This window comes from Indicator indicator, chromosome 17 (assembly GCF_027791375.1).
Source record: "Indicator indicator isolate 239-I01 chromosome 17, UM_Iind_1.1, whole genome shotgun sequence".
NCBI lineage: Eukaryota > Metazoa > Chordata > Aves > Piciformes > Indicatoridae > Indicator > Indicator indicator.
The window spans coordinates 5,586,148-5,604,583 of record NC_072026.1 but is presented as its reverse complement, the minus strand read 5'-3'; the positions used below and the strand labels follow the sequence as shown (position 1 = coordinate 5,604,583).

The 18,436-nt window shown below is 46.4% G+C and overlaps 1 protein-coding gene across 1 annotated transcript; it reads right to left on the bottom strand.

Moving 5' to 3' along the window:
• Positions 1-1,867: 1,867 nt before the first annotated feature.
• Positions 1,868-17,464, bottom strand: LOC128972551 (heat shock factor protein 3). Its single transcript, XM_054388591.1, has 13 exons — positions 17,345-17,464; positions 15,804-15,912; positions 13,568-13,695; positions 10,398-10,522; positions 9,455-9,530; positions 8,663-8,724; positions 8,128-8,209; positions 7,376-7,509; positions 6,176-6,421; positions 4,741-4,846; positions 4,177-4,242; positions 3,579-3,648; positions 1,868-3,004 (listed from the first exon to the last, which is right to left on the bottom strand). Exons 1-13 carry the CDS (start codon positions 17,462-17,464, stop codon positions 2,673-2,675), a joined length of 1,656 nt encoding a protein of 551 aa, XP_054244566.1. The 3' UTR covers positions 1,868-2,672.
• Between the last annotated feature and the right edge of the window lie 972 nt (positions 17,465-18,436).

Below are 18,436 nucleotides of genomic sequence, written 5' to 3'. Positions count from 1 at the left end.
CACACAAGATTCATCATGGCTTCAGGTTGTCACTGGGGACCTTTTCACCACAAATCTATTTCTCTCTAGCACCCAACACAGTATTTTGAGCTTCCACATGACCACTCATGAAAAAACAGTATCAGGTGCCCTCAACCAGGAGGGCTGGCTCCCAGCAAGCCACCTGCATACAGGCAATGAAGAAATGGCCAAAGCTGACCTGGCCCGACAGGGTCAGTCCCATTCCTACAAGGTTTGATTGCATGGTATGATGAATATGGGTTAATAATAAACCTAAACTTCTCTTACTCAGGCAGACAGCTCTGAACACAGACACCAATATAAACCTTCTCATTTCAGTTAGTTCTGAACAAGCAGCAGCTGCAAGATATCCCCCAGAGAGCACTGAAAAAAAATACAGTAAACAGGTTTGGGAAGTGTTGGCACACACAGGAACACACACACACACACACACACACAAAGAATGTACAAGAAACACAGTAATGGTTTTGTAATTCTTGCCTTTAATTACTTCAGCATGTGGGTTTGTCTTGCTATTCAGCCTTCCCCTTTCCACTGCCATCTTTCTTAGGAAACTTGCACAAAGAAACATTTTTCCTAGACCAGGACATAAACCAGACACAAATGCACAAGTTTTTTATTTGCAGTTTTCTTAAGAGAGAAAGTGTATTAAAAATGATTATGCAATCAGATCAAGTATCTGACGGGGAGATGCACTGAGACCAGAGGACTTCATGATGGAAGAACATGACTAATCTGTAACAGAAACTATACTGCAGTCCAACCTATTCATGAGCTGAGAGTGACAGAAGTTCAGGTGCTCAAGTGACTTTGTTTTCTTCTGTGCTCTTTGGTGGAGACAAGTCTCTTGTTTACTGTTTCACTTGTGGCAAAACTGAGGCCTTTGGGAAGAAATGATACAACTCAGAGCTCAAAACAGATAGGAATTCACTCACTGCTCCCTCCCCCTTTAGCTCATGAAAACTTGAGACTCTTCAGCCCTCTGTCTCAAGAAAGCAAAAAGAAACACTAGAAAAGGCTAGAATATGACATACTTAACAATAAGCAATTCAAAATGTACAAAGATGAAGGGTCACAAGGTAAAGAACAGCTACAGAAGCCTGGGAATAAAACAACATTTTGAAGGCATCACACACATACAGTTGGTAGCAAGATCCTCCTCTGCCACTCAAAAGAGCTGACAATTAAGGTCAGCATGGATAACATGCATTATCTAATAGGCTCCAGATATCAAATCACCTTCAATTCGTGAATATAAAAGAACTCAAAACTTAGTAATTCAGAAACCTCAGAGGACAAAGCCTGAATTCCTAAAACTGGAAAAAAAATTGAAGTAATTGTGCTGGTAGGAAATATATGGTGTGATACAATGGGTTTTCTACCCATCTCCAGGCCTTTTCCAGCCCCAAAAGCACTGTTTCCTGTTGTGTTTCATATTTCAGGTCTGTGTGGGCTAGTGGTGATTGCTACAACCTTGGTAGTGGTGAAAGAGGACCTGACAGCAGAGGCTGATGCCTGCGGTACAGTTGCTCAAAGGAGTTAGGAAAACAGCATAGAAAGAAATTTTGTGGAAAGAACTTTTGGTTAAGCAGACACTAGCTTTTGTCATCTGCTGTCAAAGGACTCAGATGCATCTGCTGAATTCAGCTTTAAGGTTCCACAAGCAGACAATGCAGTAAGAAGTCCAGTGCTCACACAGGGTCAGGTGAACAAATCACTACTGCAAGCGGAAAAGAAATCTCCATGTTATACCCAACGTTACCCCCATGACTCCTTTCCCCCCCCCCCCCCCACTTTTAAGGACAGCTGCTGGATTTTGCTAGATGTGAATCATTTTGAACTCAGCATCTGAGGACACAGGACCTGTGAGCTAGGTGCAAGTTACCCTAGAACCGCCATGCAATGTGCATGAGAAACCAGCGTTACGCAGGGTGGTGAGCGCTTCCGACCACAACACCTACAGCCCGTGGCAATGGAGGTGGCTTAGCATGTTACAAAGTAATATTCCACAGTTAAAATGTCCTTTTCCATAGGAAAAATGTTCCCTGTACCTAGCAGCAAATCTAGGAATACGGAAGTGATCTAAGCAGATGCAAACAATTGCAGCCACAAACTATCAAAATACCTCAAATAAAAAAAACACCAAAACAAACCACTTAAAAAAATAAAACCAACCAACTCCAGACAAGCCACCTACTGGAACAGCCTCTCAGAAAGAACACAACTCATGTTTAAAATATGACACACCACAGAGCTATCCAGCTACTAAAAAACAAAACAAAAAACAACCCAAAACCCAAACACAAACAAAACCAAAACACCAGCCAAAGTTTACAAACAGGATACAAACAGATTTCCTCTGGCAATAAGGATATTGGATAAAAAGTTAAGGAATATGATGTGGTATGTCTACAGGGAGGTGGTTGTTCTCCTCTGCCCACTGCCTTCACTCCCACCAGCTCTTGCTTTGAGCTCATTTGCAGTTTTTTTGTTTGTTTTTACAGATGTGCTCTTTGCTTGTAGACAGAGAACTTGCTTTTGTCTGTACAGAATAGAACACCCAGGAAGCAGGTGAGGAAAGATCAAACTTCTGGCTGATCTATTTCTTCGTTGTCACATCAACTAAGCCAGCTGCAGATCTTATGTGAAGTTCAAGAAGTTTCTATCTCAGAGGCCTCTTCTATGAAATTAGCAACAGGACTGAGTAGCAAGAGTGGGAACAGTTTATACTCTCCATTCCCATCTTCTGAGAGCAGAGGTGGATCACCCATTCCCAGAGCATCCAGAGGCTCAGCCTGGCTGGCTGGAGCTGCTAGTGGTAAGTCAGTTCCACTCCCTGAGGGAGCAGGAAGAGCAGGTTTTTCCTCCAGGGTGGGCAGCAGAAAGTCTTTTGGATCCTCTGTCTTCCCTGTAGCTTCACTGGAAGGTAGCTCTTCAAATAATGAAAGCAGGGGATTGGCCCTGTACTGTATCAGCTGCATATCTGAGGGAAAACAGACAGTTTAAACTCCAGGCTCCTGTGTCACATAAGAGAAGGCTCTTACTCAAGATAAGGAAAACTGGAGAGGCTGCTTCAAAACGTGGTTTGATTAAAGAAAACCACACAGCTGAGCTCTGACAGACTACATCCACAGCTGCAGCAGGGGAGCGAAGGCTCCTGTGGCTGTTAGGATCAACATCTGAAGCACACTCCAAGCCCCTAACACATATGGCATGCAATGGCAGCACTGAAGTGGTAAAATGAGTGGCACTGCATTGGGGGGGGGGTCGTAGCCCATGTAGGAGACACTTCCACAGGGACATGTGCAGTTCTGCTCCCTATTGTGGCACTCTGTCACGCATAAGCAAGGGGAAACAGTTAACACCGGGGCACAGGATGGGGCCTCCTAAGGCTGAGGCACAGCTTCATCGAGATCAGAGGAACATTCCAGTCTTCACAAGCATTTAAAGCCCAGACCACAGGAGGAGATAAACCATATTATAGGCTACAACAATTCCAATTCAACACACAGTTTTGGAGGAGTTTGTCACAGCTCTCAGTGTTCCTTCTTGCCCACCTTTGCTTCCTGCTGTTTCTCTCTCACCGGCTGCTCCCAGATCTTCAGTGCCCTCTGCCAAGTCTGAAATCTGAATGAAAATGCAGAGAGTAATGCAGAATACACCACAACCACCACAAATTCCATGTCTCCTTGACTGATTAATAACTTAAAGGAGAAAGAAGGAGGGAAGAGAAATTAAAACAGTTGACCAGTGAGCCCATTGTGGCACCTGAGGGCCAGCGAACAAGAGCTCTCAGAAGGTGGCAAGGTGAAATACAGACAAACTTAAAGACAAAGAGGCTCCTGACTAGAAAATACTTTACCTTCCAAAGCAGAAGAATGATTTCAGTCTGTATTATTGGAATAACACTGCTAAACATGAGTTCACTGAGTGTATTACTGCAGGTAGGAACATAAGACTTGGAGTGATCTTGAGAACCTGCTTCAGTTCTAAAATGCCAATAGTGATAACTGGAAACTTCAAGTCAGCAGGACCAGATAGAATGGGAGGTTCACTCTGGGTTATCATTCCAGTCCCTACCCTCAAACTGCATCAGCCAAAAGCTCTCAGCATTGTATTAACCCTCCCCAACATAGAAGAAACTCTTATTCTTACATTTTCCATACCAGGAGAGGTTTCCATCAAGTTCATGTCCAGGGCTGGCAGCTCAGAATTAAACGTCTGAAAATAAAGAGAGACTGGATGTCAGACAGTAAGGCTCTTAATCAAAAGTTCAGAAAGCTCCCCAGCACATCACTTCACTCACTGCAGCACAGGGAAGGTGGCTTAGAGCTATGTATTTTCAACCTGTGGCAGTAAACAGGTCACAGAAGGAGGACACTGCATTTCCAAGCAATTCAGGTATATGGCTGAGTTTCATTCTATATCATGAAGCATAATCAAACACATAGTCAGGATGTGATCATATGTGACAAAAGCCTGAGAAGTGAGACAATTATTTCCTCCTCCTTTCCCTTCAGTTATACATAACAGAAACACTAGATGAACCTTCTACACTGTCAGACTCCTATGCTGACTCTGTGTTGTTCCACAACTACTTGCTTTTCAGGATTTCCCCCCCTCTGGCCCATTAGAAGATGGAACAAACCAGTAAAACTTCATGACACAACCTAAACTGGTTATTTTTTCAGAAAGCAGAGAAAGTAAAGAGGCACTCACATCACTGAAAGCTTCAGAACCAAAGCTGTACTGCTTCCCAGAGAGCATCGCTTGCAGCTCTTCGAGGCTGGCATCAATGCAGTTGAGAAAATCCTGAATTTCTTCTCTACAAAGACAAAATGATCCAGCACTGTCAGAAATGGCCAGCACTCAGGGCCTACTGCTGCACCATGAGGCAGGAAGAACTCTCAGACATGATCTGCTAACCTCTCAGTTATTACTGCTGCAGGGCAAGGTGAAAGCTGAACCAGAACAGCTTATTGTCAGATGAATGAAACCACAATCCTGTGCCACGTGTCATGGTCCAGCTCTTTGGAGAACAGGTACAAGGAAGGCTGAACAGCGAGTATAATAACAGTTACCATAGCAAAAAGCAATTCCTACTTCCATACCCACTTCCTCCTTCATTTTACTGTCTTTTGAATGGTCTCAGATCCCAGACTACAACCCAATGTCTGCTTGAATTAAGGTCTGATGTCCTGGGGACAATTAATGATAAGCAAAGGGATGGAAATAATCTGGATCTGAGGAAACACTTCCTATTCTGAACCATCATAGAATGGTTTGGGTTGGAAGGGACCTCCTGAGGTCATCCAGTCCAACCCCCCTGCAGTCAGCAGGGACATCCTCCACTAGAGCAGGTTGCTCAGAGCCTTGTCGAGCCTCACCTTGAGTATCTCCAGGGATGGGGCCTGAACTACCCTCCTGTTGCAGTGTTCCACCACCCTTTATGGTGCAGAACTTGCTCCTAATGTCCAATCTAAATCTCTTCTCTAATTTCAAACCATTGTCCTTCATCCTATCACTAGAGGCCTTTGTAAACAGTCCCTCTCCAGACGTTTCCAAGGACAGTGGGCAGGAGGACAGTCAATGACACGGAAAGGAATGTGCATACATGGTGTCAGCACTGAACTCTGCTCTCTGCTGCATGCTCATTTATATTAGATCTAAGGAAGAAGCTCTTGACTTTGAAGGTGGTGAGGCATTAGAATAGGTTGTCCAGAGAGGTGGTAGATATCCCATTCTTGTTCCAGAGGAGGCCGGGTGTGATTTGAACAAGCTGGTATAGTGGACAGTGCCCCTGTCCATGGCAGAGGGGTTGTACTAGGTGATCTTTAAGGCCCCTTCCAACCTAAACCATGCTATGATTCCATGATTCAGAGTGCTCTGACACATCACTTCAGGACTTTCTACTTGAAGTTAACCGCAGCAGAAGAGCTGGCAGAAGAAAAAAAAAAACAAGCTTTGTTCCTTAATCCAGCTGACCCTGCAGCCACACAAATGATGGTACCCATAAAGCTCAGGGGCCAGGGCAGAGCTGGGAACTCTGAGAAATCAGTATTAAACCAGTGTTCTGCTAAACACATCCTCCAAAACTTTGAGAAGATCCCACAAAATGACAAGAGCACAACAGTTTCCAGAAACAAGTGAATACCTGTCCAGCAAAGGATCGCTTTGGTTCCCAGAGTTGTTCTCATTCAAGATGGAGTCAATCACTGACACAGGGTCTTCTGGAGCATTAGGCTGTGCAGTATGGAGCTCCACAGCAGCACTTCCTGGTTCACTGGGTTTGTTGACATCACTTATATGAACTGGTGGGATGGGGTCTGCACAATTTAACTCGTTCAGCTGTGACACTTGACAAAGAGGTAAGCCAGGATCCAGAGCTGCCTGCGACTCTCTACAGCACAGAGAGAAGCAACACACGGGAGAATTCATCAACTCTATTACCACTCAGGGCAAGTTTAGCGTCTCAAATTTTAATACAGGACAAGGTCAAGCCAATCAAGGGCTCAAACCACCAACTGGTCTTTAGGAAAAAAGAAGAAAAGTCCCTTCCTAAGGGCACATGAAGAACCTTTTATTACAGCCCATACAGGTTGCATGTCTCAGAACAAAACATCCCATTTGAGGAACTTAGTGCCATGGTTTAGTTGATTAGATGGTGTTGGGTGATAGGTTGGACTTGATGATCTTGAAGGTCTTTTCCAACTTGGTTAATTCTGTGATTCTGTGATTTTGCTGGGCCAAAAAGCAGCAAAATACTGTAAGGAAACCTGACAGCAGGGAAGCTCCCAACATTGTGTCTCTGGAAATAAAAAGATTCCAAATTGGCCCATATTTCACTCTGGACATTAACAACTAAGATGTGTTTTCACAAGAATCTGATGCCACACAAAAGAACACCTCCCCTTCAGCACTGCTTAGATACAATATTAGCCAGAGTAGGGCTGAAACTAGAGATAAAACCACCTATCTTGGTTGGTCTATGAGTAACCTCCATGCCTTTTTGGACTGTTTATTGGTAACCTACATATACATTCAGGTTCCTAATCAGCTGAAAAATTAAGCATGTGCTTATTTGTTGAATGAATAGAAAAGCCTCAGCAAATCAAACCTGCAGTGCCAATCAGCTTGCCAGGCCTTCAGGCACTGCTGAAGAGACAGAAGCTCTTAAAAAGCTTTGCTGATCACCACCAATGCTCTATGCTGTAAAAAGGCAGCCTACACACAGGCCTGTCATGGACAAGCAGAGTGAAAGTTCAGAGTGGCTGAGTTCAGAGGGATCACTCATGGTAACATCACTAACTAGTTAATGACCTAAGCGTAAGTATTTCACACCCTTTAAACCTACCTGGCTTTGCCACTCGTGTGTGCCACAGCAAGGAGTCCATCAGTGGCATTTTCCAGTGTGTCTGTGATATCTCGGATGATGAGACCTGAACCATTTCCATCCTCATCATCTGCATTATGTTCAGAAAAAGCCATCTGCAGGGTAGACAAACAGGATGAGTAACTCAAAGGGTCTGCCTTATTTGATAGGAAGCTCCATTTTCCTGGCAGCTTCTCTTTCCTATTTCACCTTTGACTCTTGTACCGGTTGAGATGATTTTACAGACAGCAATGCTTTAAAGCTGTCCAGTTCGAAATAGAGATAGATTGTAGAAGATTAGGATATTAATAGTTATAAGGAAGAATCGCAGAACGTTAGGGGCTAGAAGAGACTGATCCAAAAATTGATTCAAAGCAGGATCACCTAGGGAAGGCTGTACAGGAAGGCATCCAGATGGGTTTTCATTGTCTCTGGAAAAGGAGACCCCACAACCTCTGGGCAGCCTGCTCCAGCAGCCTGACAGTACAGAAATGTCTCTTTGTGTTGAGGTAGAACCTCCTGTGTTTTAGCTTGTACCTGTTGTTCCTTGTCCTATCACTGGGCACCACCAAAAAAGAGACCATCACCTTCATCTTGACACCCACCCCTCAGGTGTTTAGTAAGATTCCCTCTCAGCCTTCTCTTCTCAAGACTGAACAGCCCCAGTTCTCTCAGTCTTTCTCCATAGGAGAGATCCCTGTGTCCTGCCCAGCCCCTGGGAGGATCTGACTTACTGCTTGGCCGCTCTCCACAGGAATCCGAACATACTGCCGACTGTACTTGGAAGGTGAAGCACCTGCAGCATCTGTCAGAGACCTGAGACACAACACAGCTTTAGTAAATAAATCCCTAGTAAAAGGCTGTAGCAAAGCCAAACGTGTGCAGCAGTAGTAAGATCATTCTTCCACTTGTAAGGAAGCTGGTGTTTGGAACTGGTTTTAGTGTACTGCAGACAGGCTGCATGCTAAATGTGCTCTTTGATTTGAGCAAGCCAGTCACATTTGGATGTTTTGAGTTGCCTTCTGCTATTTCTGATCAGTGTGCCCTTTGCAATTTAAACTGTATAGCACGTTCTTTTCCCACCCATGTTTTTAGTGGAGAGAAAATCTTTACTTCATGCTTTATTCAACTTACAGCAGCTTTGTCAAATTTGAATATACCAGCGATAAAAAAAATATTCTTCATCCACTCTAAGTATCTTGCCTTTAGAAGCGGATTTATCCCTGCAATTCACATCTGACACTGCTTGGTGACCTATCCAGCAATTACCTTTTTCTTTTGACCCCAACAATATAATTTCCTCGCATCAAACTCAGTATAAATTGAAGAATCTAGAAAGGAAAAACAAAGAAACCAAAACCAAGAGGTCAGTACAGCAATCCTCAAATTGTTCATTCAGATTTTCCTACAGAATTATGTAGCTCTGTGACTGGAATTAATAGGCAAATTAAAAATCCATTTGTGTTCAGGTCTTAAAAAAAAAAAAAAATCAAAATGATAGTTACAAAGGGCATTGAAAAAGTATTCCACTTGAACACTTGTTGGTTTTTGAAGTAATGTAACACTGTTAAGTCACCAGAGGATTCCAGACCAGAAACAATCAAAGCATAAAACAGAGAAAATTTGTTTCAGTGCAGAAGCTCCTACAGTTTCTGAGTTCCAAGATGATTTCTTGAGTGGTCTAAGTCCAACATCTGTCACAGACTCCATTCCATGTGCCTGCAATCTCTCTTTTCAGGCTCCTGTGACTGTGCACTGCCTCCAGCCCCACGTTTACCCCAGGCCAGCTCGATTTACTGACTTCTCTCCAAGTAAGATTCACTGAGGTTTTCAAACACACTGAAATCCTTTTCACTACCACTTCATTCCTTAGCATTTTGCTCGTGGTTCCTTGCTGTGCTACTATTGTGAGACTCGGGAACTGTGAACATTTTCTTTATGCTGTATTAATATAGCCTGTTCAGCTCTGTGTCATTTGTCATTCTACATAAGCAAAGAATGCCAGCAAGTATCGCAGAGGCAGGAGTAAGGATGGTAGCACTGAAGATGCTGCAATGGTACCTTAGACAGCAGCTTCTGTTGTTGACTGTGCTTCTGCCTTAGAACTGCCACTTCTTTCCACAGGGCCTTATTTTCTCTGCAATGCAGAATAAATCAGAAGACAGAGGATGAACAGAGTTTACTTGATACGCTCTAGTTTTACAGCTTTCAAACTTTCACAGTACCTTGTAGGACCAATGGCAACATTCCTTCTGTGAGTAACTGAATCAGTTAATCTGAGCCACTAGCCTGAACTGTGGGTTAAATTAACTCCATTTGCCATCAGGCAGGACCAAACATTCACTAATAAGGACACTCTCATCTTCTGTTGCTTCACCAATAACCTTGATCTGAGATATTCCCTCAAAGCTTTAGAATAAAGACTTGGTGTTTCAAAACAGCCTGAGTGTAAATCAGGCCACCTCAGAACATATTCAAAGTTTGTTTCTGAAGGTGAGTTTTGTGTTTGTTTTAAGGAACAGAGGGAGTGGAGTGAAGGTATCTCCTAGCTTTGGTCAACACCTGCTTGCATAGCAATGATCTGAATGTATTACCAGTGCCTATACAAAAAGGATCTGAGGGAACAGAGATGAGGATGTGCAAAGTCCACTTTCAATTAGAAAGAAACCCAAAGACTACTTTTCCCTCACTACATCTGGCCCTGTGCTGTGTTTAGGAAAGGAACTGCTTTGATATTCCTGAAAAATTTCTACAGGTGATGGCAACCAAAATGAAATCTCAAGATAGTCAACGAACTCCCAGTCTTACTGTCTGGTCTGTAACTGAATTATAAAGACAAACTTGAGACTCAGAATGTTGTGTGGGGTGGATTGAGAATTCTTAGGGGAAAAAAAAAATATGGCTTCACCTGTTTGCAGTTGAAATGAACCCACATTTAGAGTTAACCTCTATGAGGTAAAGCAACATTCAATGTATAGGTGCCTCTGAAACACATGGAGTCTACCTCTTCATGTTAGCCAGCCTGACATCCATGTTGTTCTGCTGCTCTCTCATTTCTTGGACTTCAGAGAGTACTTTGTGCAAATCCTCCGTACAGACCTTGAGATCCTCAGTCCTTACTGCAGATACCTACAACAGGACCAGGTAATACATGACTTAATACAGTGCCTTGCAGACCCCTTTCAACAGGAACAGTGCAGTTAGTCTGTAGAAGAACAGGGACAAACCCTATTAGAAGATTGGGTAATACCATAACTCTTGTGTGTCACAAACCATGGTGACTGCTGTAGATGGCAGTCCCCAGGACAGCCTGCACTGTATGCAAAACCACAAGATGTCAATAAAACATGGGAACAGCACAGGAGATTCACCACTGTCATTCACGATAAAAACCTATCACTGTTTGAACACAGCCTTCCCTGGGGGCTTCTCTGACAGGTCTAGTGCCAGCTTGCCCTCTAGTGTCAAGGAGCAAGACACCAGCCAAGAGCAAAACACAGAACTGATAGTGGAGCAAGAACAAGATAATCATATTCCTTTTGGGTGTAGGTGAATCTGCCAGCACAGGAAGAACAAATTTATATGAAGTTACTGGGGGTAAGATGTCCAATTCAGCGCATCCTACTCCATTTGAAAATTTGTCTCCATCACCAGAACTGCAGATCCTCATATTGATGTTTCTCCTATTGCCTCTCTGCTCAGTGTCATCCCAAAACAACAGAGGCTTGCCTCCTGAAAGTCAGAGTCCAAAGTGGTCTTCTGCCCACAGCAGAATCCTTGAATGCCACCTCTTCAAATGGTGGTGGACGAGTCATTAGAAAGTAAAAAGTTCACTCTCCATCCCACATTTCCACATAGAAAGTCTCCTGATTCCTTCAGCAGCCCTCTTGGATGGTGGCTTTGGTAGCTAACATACAATGCAGGATTGTGAAACAGATCTGGTGCATCACTCATCTGAAGGACATACCCAGGTTTTGTGAACATCACTTGAAAAATCCTTTAGCCAAACACTGAACATAACTGGACCAAGTGGAGTCACACCAGATAAGCACCAGGTCCCTTCCAACCTAGAGCATGCTATGATTTTTCTTAGTATTCTACTAAATTCCAAGGGGGAGGAGAAGTGCTAAATAACTGCCATGCAGGTTGGCTCATAGATCCCTTTTTTTTTTTTTTTTTAGTTTTCCAAAGGAGAATGGGATGATCAGAAACGCATCTATGGTGTTATCAAATAACATTTCACCACTTCATGATGAAACAGAACATCATTTTGTAATCACTCCATAGAAATAACTAACAACTTTCTTAACATCATCCAGTGCTACAAAGGGTCCATCCTGACTGGCCTGACAGTCCTCCCCTCTGTCTACATTTGTAGATGCTTCACTAGTCCATGCAGGTAATACCTTATGCTAAGGTACAGGAGTTGTATCCCAAATGAGACTCATGGCTGTCTGATTTCTCCTCAACATAGCACCTTTCTATGGGGAAGGCACTCAAAGGATGCAGGCAGTAGGTAGAAAATTCCAAATGCAGTCAGCCTGCTTCTAAAAAAAGGACTAGAATTAAAACATTCTGTCTAAGTGCCAGAAACTGCTCCTTCAGTCTCTAACTGGATAATAAGAGTGTCAAGACTGAAGCACAGCAGCAGAGCTAAATCTAAAAAGGAGTAGACAAATAGGCAAGGATGGATGGTGAGACCTTGGGATACCTTACTGCAGCCTTTCAGTACTTAAAGGGGCCTACAAGAAGCATGGGGAGAGACTTTTTAGCAGGTCCTGCTATGATAGGATGAGAGGTGATGGTTTGAAACTACAAGAGGGGAGATGTAGATAGGGAAGAAATTTTTAATGTTGAGGGTTGTGAGACACAGGCCCAGGTTATTCACAGAGGTGGTAGATGCCCCAGCTGAGGTTGGATGAGACTGAGCAGCCTGATCTAGTTGGAGATGCCCCTGCTCACTACAGGGAGGTTGGACTAGAGGACCTTTAAAGGTCCTTTCCCACCAAACCATTCTATGACTCAACAAAGTGTTGCATTCAAATCTGCATTCCTGTTAGAGACTTGAAATGCAGTTTATGGCAAGCACTGGAACTTGACTCCATTCCAGACGGTAAAAGAGCAAGAAAAACGAAGGAATGTTTTGTAAGAAATCACCCACATTTCCTGTGCAACAGAGAGCACATTTCACCAGCCTGTTCAACACTTCCCTGTGAACGTCCTTGGCACCAACTGAGCTTTTGTCTTTCCATCTAGAGCACTCCACCCAGCACAACACCCCTGGGACACACGGTGCCATACATAACACCACCCTGACCGCCCCGACACAGCAGCCAGGCGAGCATGCCAGCACTGGTTGGTGATGAAAGCAGCAGGGAGGAGCACAGGCCCGAGCCAGAGAGGCGACTGCAAGGCTCTGTCTAATCAATTGTGATTCTGAGCAGACACAGCTCAGTGAAGAATCAATCAAAACACAATTGTGCCTCCCCAGCCCACCCTGTGCTTTTATTAACTTGGGCAATGTAGCCACCACATTATGAGGTCCTAAAAAGATTCTGCAGTTCAGGTGTCAACATAACATATCATGATACTCTCTTCCTCTGGCAGCCAGGATATTACAGGCTGTAATGCGCCAAGAGAGGATAAATTATCTTTGCAGAAACAGGTCAGACAAGGCCTGGATGTACAAATAAAAACCAAAAAGCACTAATAAAGATGTAGCTTAGTGGCGACAGCTTTGGGGGAGCAACAAAATTTATGCAAGCTTGTCTAGATCAACTGATCACTTTCAATGAGCACCAGATGGGAATGTATTCCCTTATACCTATTTCACTCTGAAAACTCTTTCCAACCCTACTATGCTGGCAGAATTGAAGACCATGCCAAGCTGCAATCCTGTAGAAAAAACTTTCTAGTTTGACAGCTCCGGAGAATGTGGTCCTGCTACAATGCACTGCTGAACAACAGCTGGGTGTGTTTTGTCTAAGAGCTGACATGAGGAGGTCAAGCCAACTATCAGACTGACATTCGAGAGGGAGTTAAAGGCTTGCATTATGATACACAATCTTTGTTCCCATGGCATTTTTTGGCAGCTGTAAAGCATTTGGAACCCCCAAACATGCTCTTGATAAGCTTTCCAGGACAAAGTGAAGTGAATGCATGCTTTGACTGTACCTTGCGCTTGATGTTTTCCAGTAAATGTGCCTTCCCTTGCTTGAAGAAAGGGTGCTGGAACTCAATGACTGAGCTTTTCTCTGCTGTTATCATGCCATTCTCAAGAGCAATCACCTTCCTGAAACCATCTGTGGAGAGGTATTCACAAAGTCATTTCTTCCAGTTCAAAGCTGACTGTTACAACACAAAGCTAATGAAAACCCCAAGGCTACTGAAATACCTTCAGCACTACAGTCACTGGGAGCAGAAACCACAAAACCCAGCCAAAGTTGCTTTTCTTTGGTGCTAAATGATTTGACTGCTGCAATCTTCACAGGTAGAGAACACATCCACACCATCAAACCACTTCACAGGCTGTACCAACAGCCTCCATGGCAGAGGTCAGCTAGTGCCTTCAGGCAAGGAGGAGATGTCCAAATAATCACAGAAGTTAGGTAAGAATTAAATTTATTAGGACATCTTGAATAAAATTCTGCCCCAGTGAAGCAGTGGAATGGTGCACCTTCCCTTTCATGCCTTTAACCCTAACACAGCTATGTATCAGAACAAATGCTGTCATGTACCACTACAGAACAACCTAAGGAAAAGAAAATAGCTCTCAGCCTGTGCAAATATAAGCACACAGGGTACCTTCTCCATACCATGAGACAAGACATAGCAGCTCTGTTTCCATCACTGCTTCAAATACCACAGGGCAGATGCAACACAGAGCTGACAAACAATCCATATCTCCATCCATTCAAGTTTTTAGCATAGTTATAATGTATTCCAGTTTCACTGCAGCCCAACAGTGCTATCTTTAGAAAACTTTACTCAAAGCCAGGACAGGTCCAGCAGGAAAAGGAGGCAGCCCTTGCACTCTACAACTTCATAGGAGTATTTGTGTATTAGCATTTACCTTTGCCACAAGGCAACTGATAACTGCTGCTTTGCACCATCTTTTGACACTTTAGTGATGGAGTCTCAACACCTGACACAACCAGCAGCACCCACTCTCTGTCACAAGGCTAAGTGTTTCATCTCTCATGCCTGACAAAATCAACTAGAGAGATCAGGCAAACCCACAGGGCAAGGACAGGGAGTTCCTCCTCCTTCGTTTGCAAAGAAATTCTAAATGAGGCAGCCATCTCTGTGGTGTTTGTACACTCACATAGCTCAACCTACTGCGAAACAACCACTCCTGCTGCGTGTTGGAGCCCTGAATTACCACTTTGCTCCAGCTTCTTTGCCTGTACACGTGTTATATAATGGATGCTACATGATGCTGGCAAGTTGAGCATGGAAAACAAAATGAGAAACTTAGCCCAGCTTGATCCATCACATGACTAACCTTGTTCCAACACAGCAACGCAGGCAACAGCATGACCTAAGCATTTTTTTTTTTTCACATACTAGATGCATGGGTGTAGATAAGACCTTTGTTCCTCTGGCTATGCACAAGTTTGCTTTACCATTTGTCTTTGTTTTGGCTGGGATAGAGTTAATTCGCTCCCTAGTAGCTGGTGCAGTGCTGTGGTTTGGATTCAGAATAATGTTGGTAACACACTGATGTTTTGGTTGTTGCTAAGTAGCACTTAACCCCAAGTTAAGGATTTTCAGTTTCCTGTGCTCTGCCAGTGAGCAGGTGCAGGAGGAGCTGGGAGGGGGCATGACCAGGAGAGCAGAGTCAAACTAGCCAAGGGGATATTCCATATCATAAGATGTCATGGCCAATACATAAACTAGGGGGGAATCAGCTGAGAGAGGATGATTGCTGCTGAGGCATTGGTCAGCAGAGGGGAAGTAACAGCACTGTGCATCACTTGTCTTGCTTCGGTTTTAGTTCTTTGTTATATTCCTTTTCATTACAGTTACTGTTGTTGTCATCTTTATACTTTATTTTAGCAATTGACCTGTTCTAGGAAGTGGAGAGTGACTGAGTGGCTGTGTGAGGCTCAGTTGCTGGCTGGGGTTAAACCAGGACACCATTACCACTGGAGCCCAGCAAACTCTACCCAAGCCTTAGGTATCAGCAGATGAAACAATATTTTTATGGTTGTCTCTTAACAGGCCCCAGAAATGAAATTCAGAAAACAAAGACTAAGCCAAACTCTGCTGTGATTCCTTCCTTTTGCAAAGCAAACTCAAGACCAGAATTCATGTTCTCAGGGATGAAAAACCTGACAGGTCAAACGGTTTAAAGAAATGCAGATTGATGCCAAGTAGCAGAAAATGCATAAGAGCAGCTGGTGCTTACACATGTTAAGCTGTCGTATGAAGCTGGAGATATTGTTGTGTTTGAAGTACTTGGGGAGCAGCTCCTTGGCAAACCTCTGCTCATCCAGAATGCAGAAGTTCTCACCATTCTAGGAAATAAGGAGAGGGACAAATCAGAGACCGAGCACAGCTTTCCTAAGGTGTTGCTCAGAAATCAATATCATAAATCAACAGAGACAGATCCTGCAACGGGGAAGAGCAAAACACTGGCAAAGAGAGTTGTCTGTGTGAGCATTTGGGACTGCACTGAAAAGTTTGAACCCTAAAACGTTACACAACACACCCCAGTGAATGCTGTGTGTTGGGTTTTGTTTGGTTGTTGTTGTTTTTCGAATGCCCTGAAGTTTTCATTTTAATCCAAAAGAAAAAAAACCAAAAAGTCGCTCTAAAGCCTATCTGCTGCTCTCCTCATTCCCAGGACACAGAGCACAATGGAACCGGTGCCACTAGAGGGCTTTTCTCTGCCCTGCTCAGAGCTGCCCAGCTCCTGACGAGATTCTTCCATTGTATGCACTATGTCACCACTAAAAATAACCAGTAACGCCGGACAGCGGCTGAAAGTTCAGACTTCGCAACCCGCTGGTGAAAACCCTTAACGGTGACACAACCGGTTTCGAATTCATCACGTTCACCAGCTCAAACTTCCTGGAAGCGGCAGGTCTTTCTGTATCACTTTTAGGCTGCTCATAACGAGAACAAAAATACTGGGGTTCTTCTCATCCTGCTTCTGTAAAGGCCAAACCTCGGGGAAAAAAAAAAAAAGAGTGGAGAAGCCTACGGACTGACAAATGACCGGGGACAAAGCCAAACTTGATGTTAGTGTCAGATCCCCAGCAGCCTGCACTGTGGAGTGCCTGGGGGCACGTGTGGACACAGCAGGGCCGAACTCCCTCAGCTCGGGGGACACAAAAGGAAAGTTAATTACTTTGTGAGGAGCCTTTTCCGCTCAGCTGATGACGCTATGAGCTATTAACCAGGGACTGGGACACTAGGACGAGCGCCACTCGGCCCTCACAGATCCCAGTGACCGCCACGAGTGTCCCCGTGCAGGCAGAGCAACCCCGCCGCGGCGGGGTCCGGAGCAGCGTCCGGCACCGCCACTGCCTCCGTGCCTGTCTCGCCCACGCTGTCACCGACAGCGGGCTCTTCCCGCCGAAGTGCTGGGGCACGCCGGGATCCCTGAACACGAACCCCCAACCCAGGGTGGCCTCTGTACTGAGCCGGCCGGGAGCTTTTGCTATTCCTCGATCTGCAAGCTTCTCCAGAGAGACGCGGGGCCTTCCCGCCGCCGCCCCAGCGACGCAGCAGGCCCCACCGCCCCGGGTCCGGGTCCCGCTCCCGCAGTGGGGCCACGCCGCCCCCCGCCCTGCCCGCAAGGCCTCGCGGACCTGGCCCACCTCCTCCCATTCCGGCCCCTGCTTTGTGTCGCCCCGGTCCTACCGCCCTTCACGGCCAGCCCCAACTCCCCGCCCCACAGGCGGCGGTGCCCAACCGGGCCACGGCCCCGCAAGCTGCCCTCACCCTGCTCCAGCAGATGACGTCGTCGCTCTGCGGGTCCTCCACCAGCGCCCAGAGCTTGGCCAGGAAGCCGGGCACCGGGGCGGCGCCGGGGCCCCCGGGCAGCGCCAGCCCTTCCCGCATCCTCGGACCGGGCCGGGCCGCGCGCTCAAGCAACGGGCCGGGAGGGGCGAGGCGGGCAACGACGGCGTGACGCTACGAGGGGCGTGGCCTCCGGAGCGGGACGGCCGCTCATTGGTGAGTGCCGCGCGGCCCCGCCCCCCGCCGCCCCGGCGGCTGCGAGCGTGACTCTTGTTGTGCTCCCGGGGGAGCGCGGCGCGCGTGGCCGTGACATCACTGGCGCCTTTAAAGGGGCCGCGCCCTCTGCCCCTCGGGGAGGGTCTGCTGGTGAGGCTGGGGCCAGGGCCGGGGCCGCGCCGCTCCGCGTCCAGCCTCACCTACCCACCCACCCACCTGCCTGCCCAGTAGGTAGGTGCCGGCAACCTACTTGCCGCAGTGTGACTGTGCCCCATGTTCCCTGCGTATCCAGGCTCGTCGCACTGGAGGGACTGAGCGCCCACCCGGTGAGGCCAGGCCGTGGGGAACCGGGACTGGGAGCATGTGCGCTGTGGGACGATGGCCCAGTGGGATCCCCTCGGGTCGCGGACGGGGCGCCGGGGAGCGTGGGACTGGGGCACGACCTACAGGTGTGTGGCGGGGCGGCGAGGAGAGGAAAGGAACAGCCCGGCCCCCGCGGGCGGGGAAGCTGCGGGTGTACGAGTTTGCAGGGCTCTGAGGTTGTGGAGGGGGGTCCGGTGGCGTGGCCTCGCTGGAGGCGTGCCCGGGGAAGGGGAGTCAGCGCTGCTGGCGGGGCCGGGGCTGAACCAGCTGAGGGAGGAGAGGCAGAACCCCATTTACAGCCAGACTTTGTCCCGGCTGTGCCAGCGCATCCTCCCTCCACAGGTCCCGCCGTCGCGATGTCTCCTAGCTGACGTTGTCGCCTTCTGCGCCGAGCCCGGTTCCAGACCTGCTCCTCAAGTAAGGGCGGGGGAATGGTTTCTTTCACTCGTTAATCCCTTTTCCTCTTTTTTTGGGTGATGGTTTCTCCGCAGTCAG

Bases quoted from the DNA above. Each gene is read 5' to 3' on its own strand.
- LOC128972551 (XM_054388591.1), bottom strand. From the start codon at position 17,464: ATGCGGGAAGGGCTGGCGCTGCCCGGGGGCCCCGGCGCCGCCCCGGTG. The intron at 15,913-17,344 runs GTGAGGGCAGCT...CTTATTTCCTAG, and splicing joins ACGTCATCTGCTGGAGCAGG to AATGGTGAGAACTTCTGCAT. The intron at 9,531-10,397 runs GTAGACTCCATG...TCTGCATTGCAG, and splicing joins AGGCTGGCTAACATGAAGAG to AGAAAATAAGGCCCTGTGGA.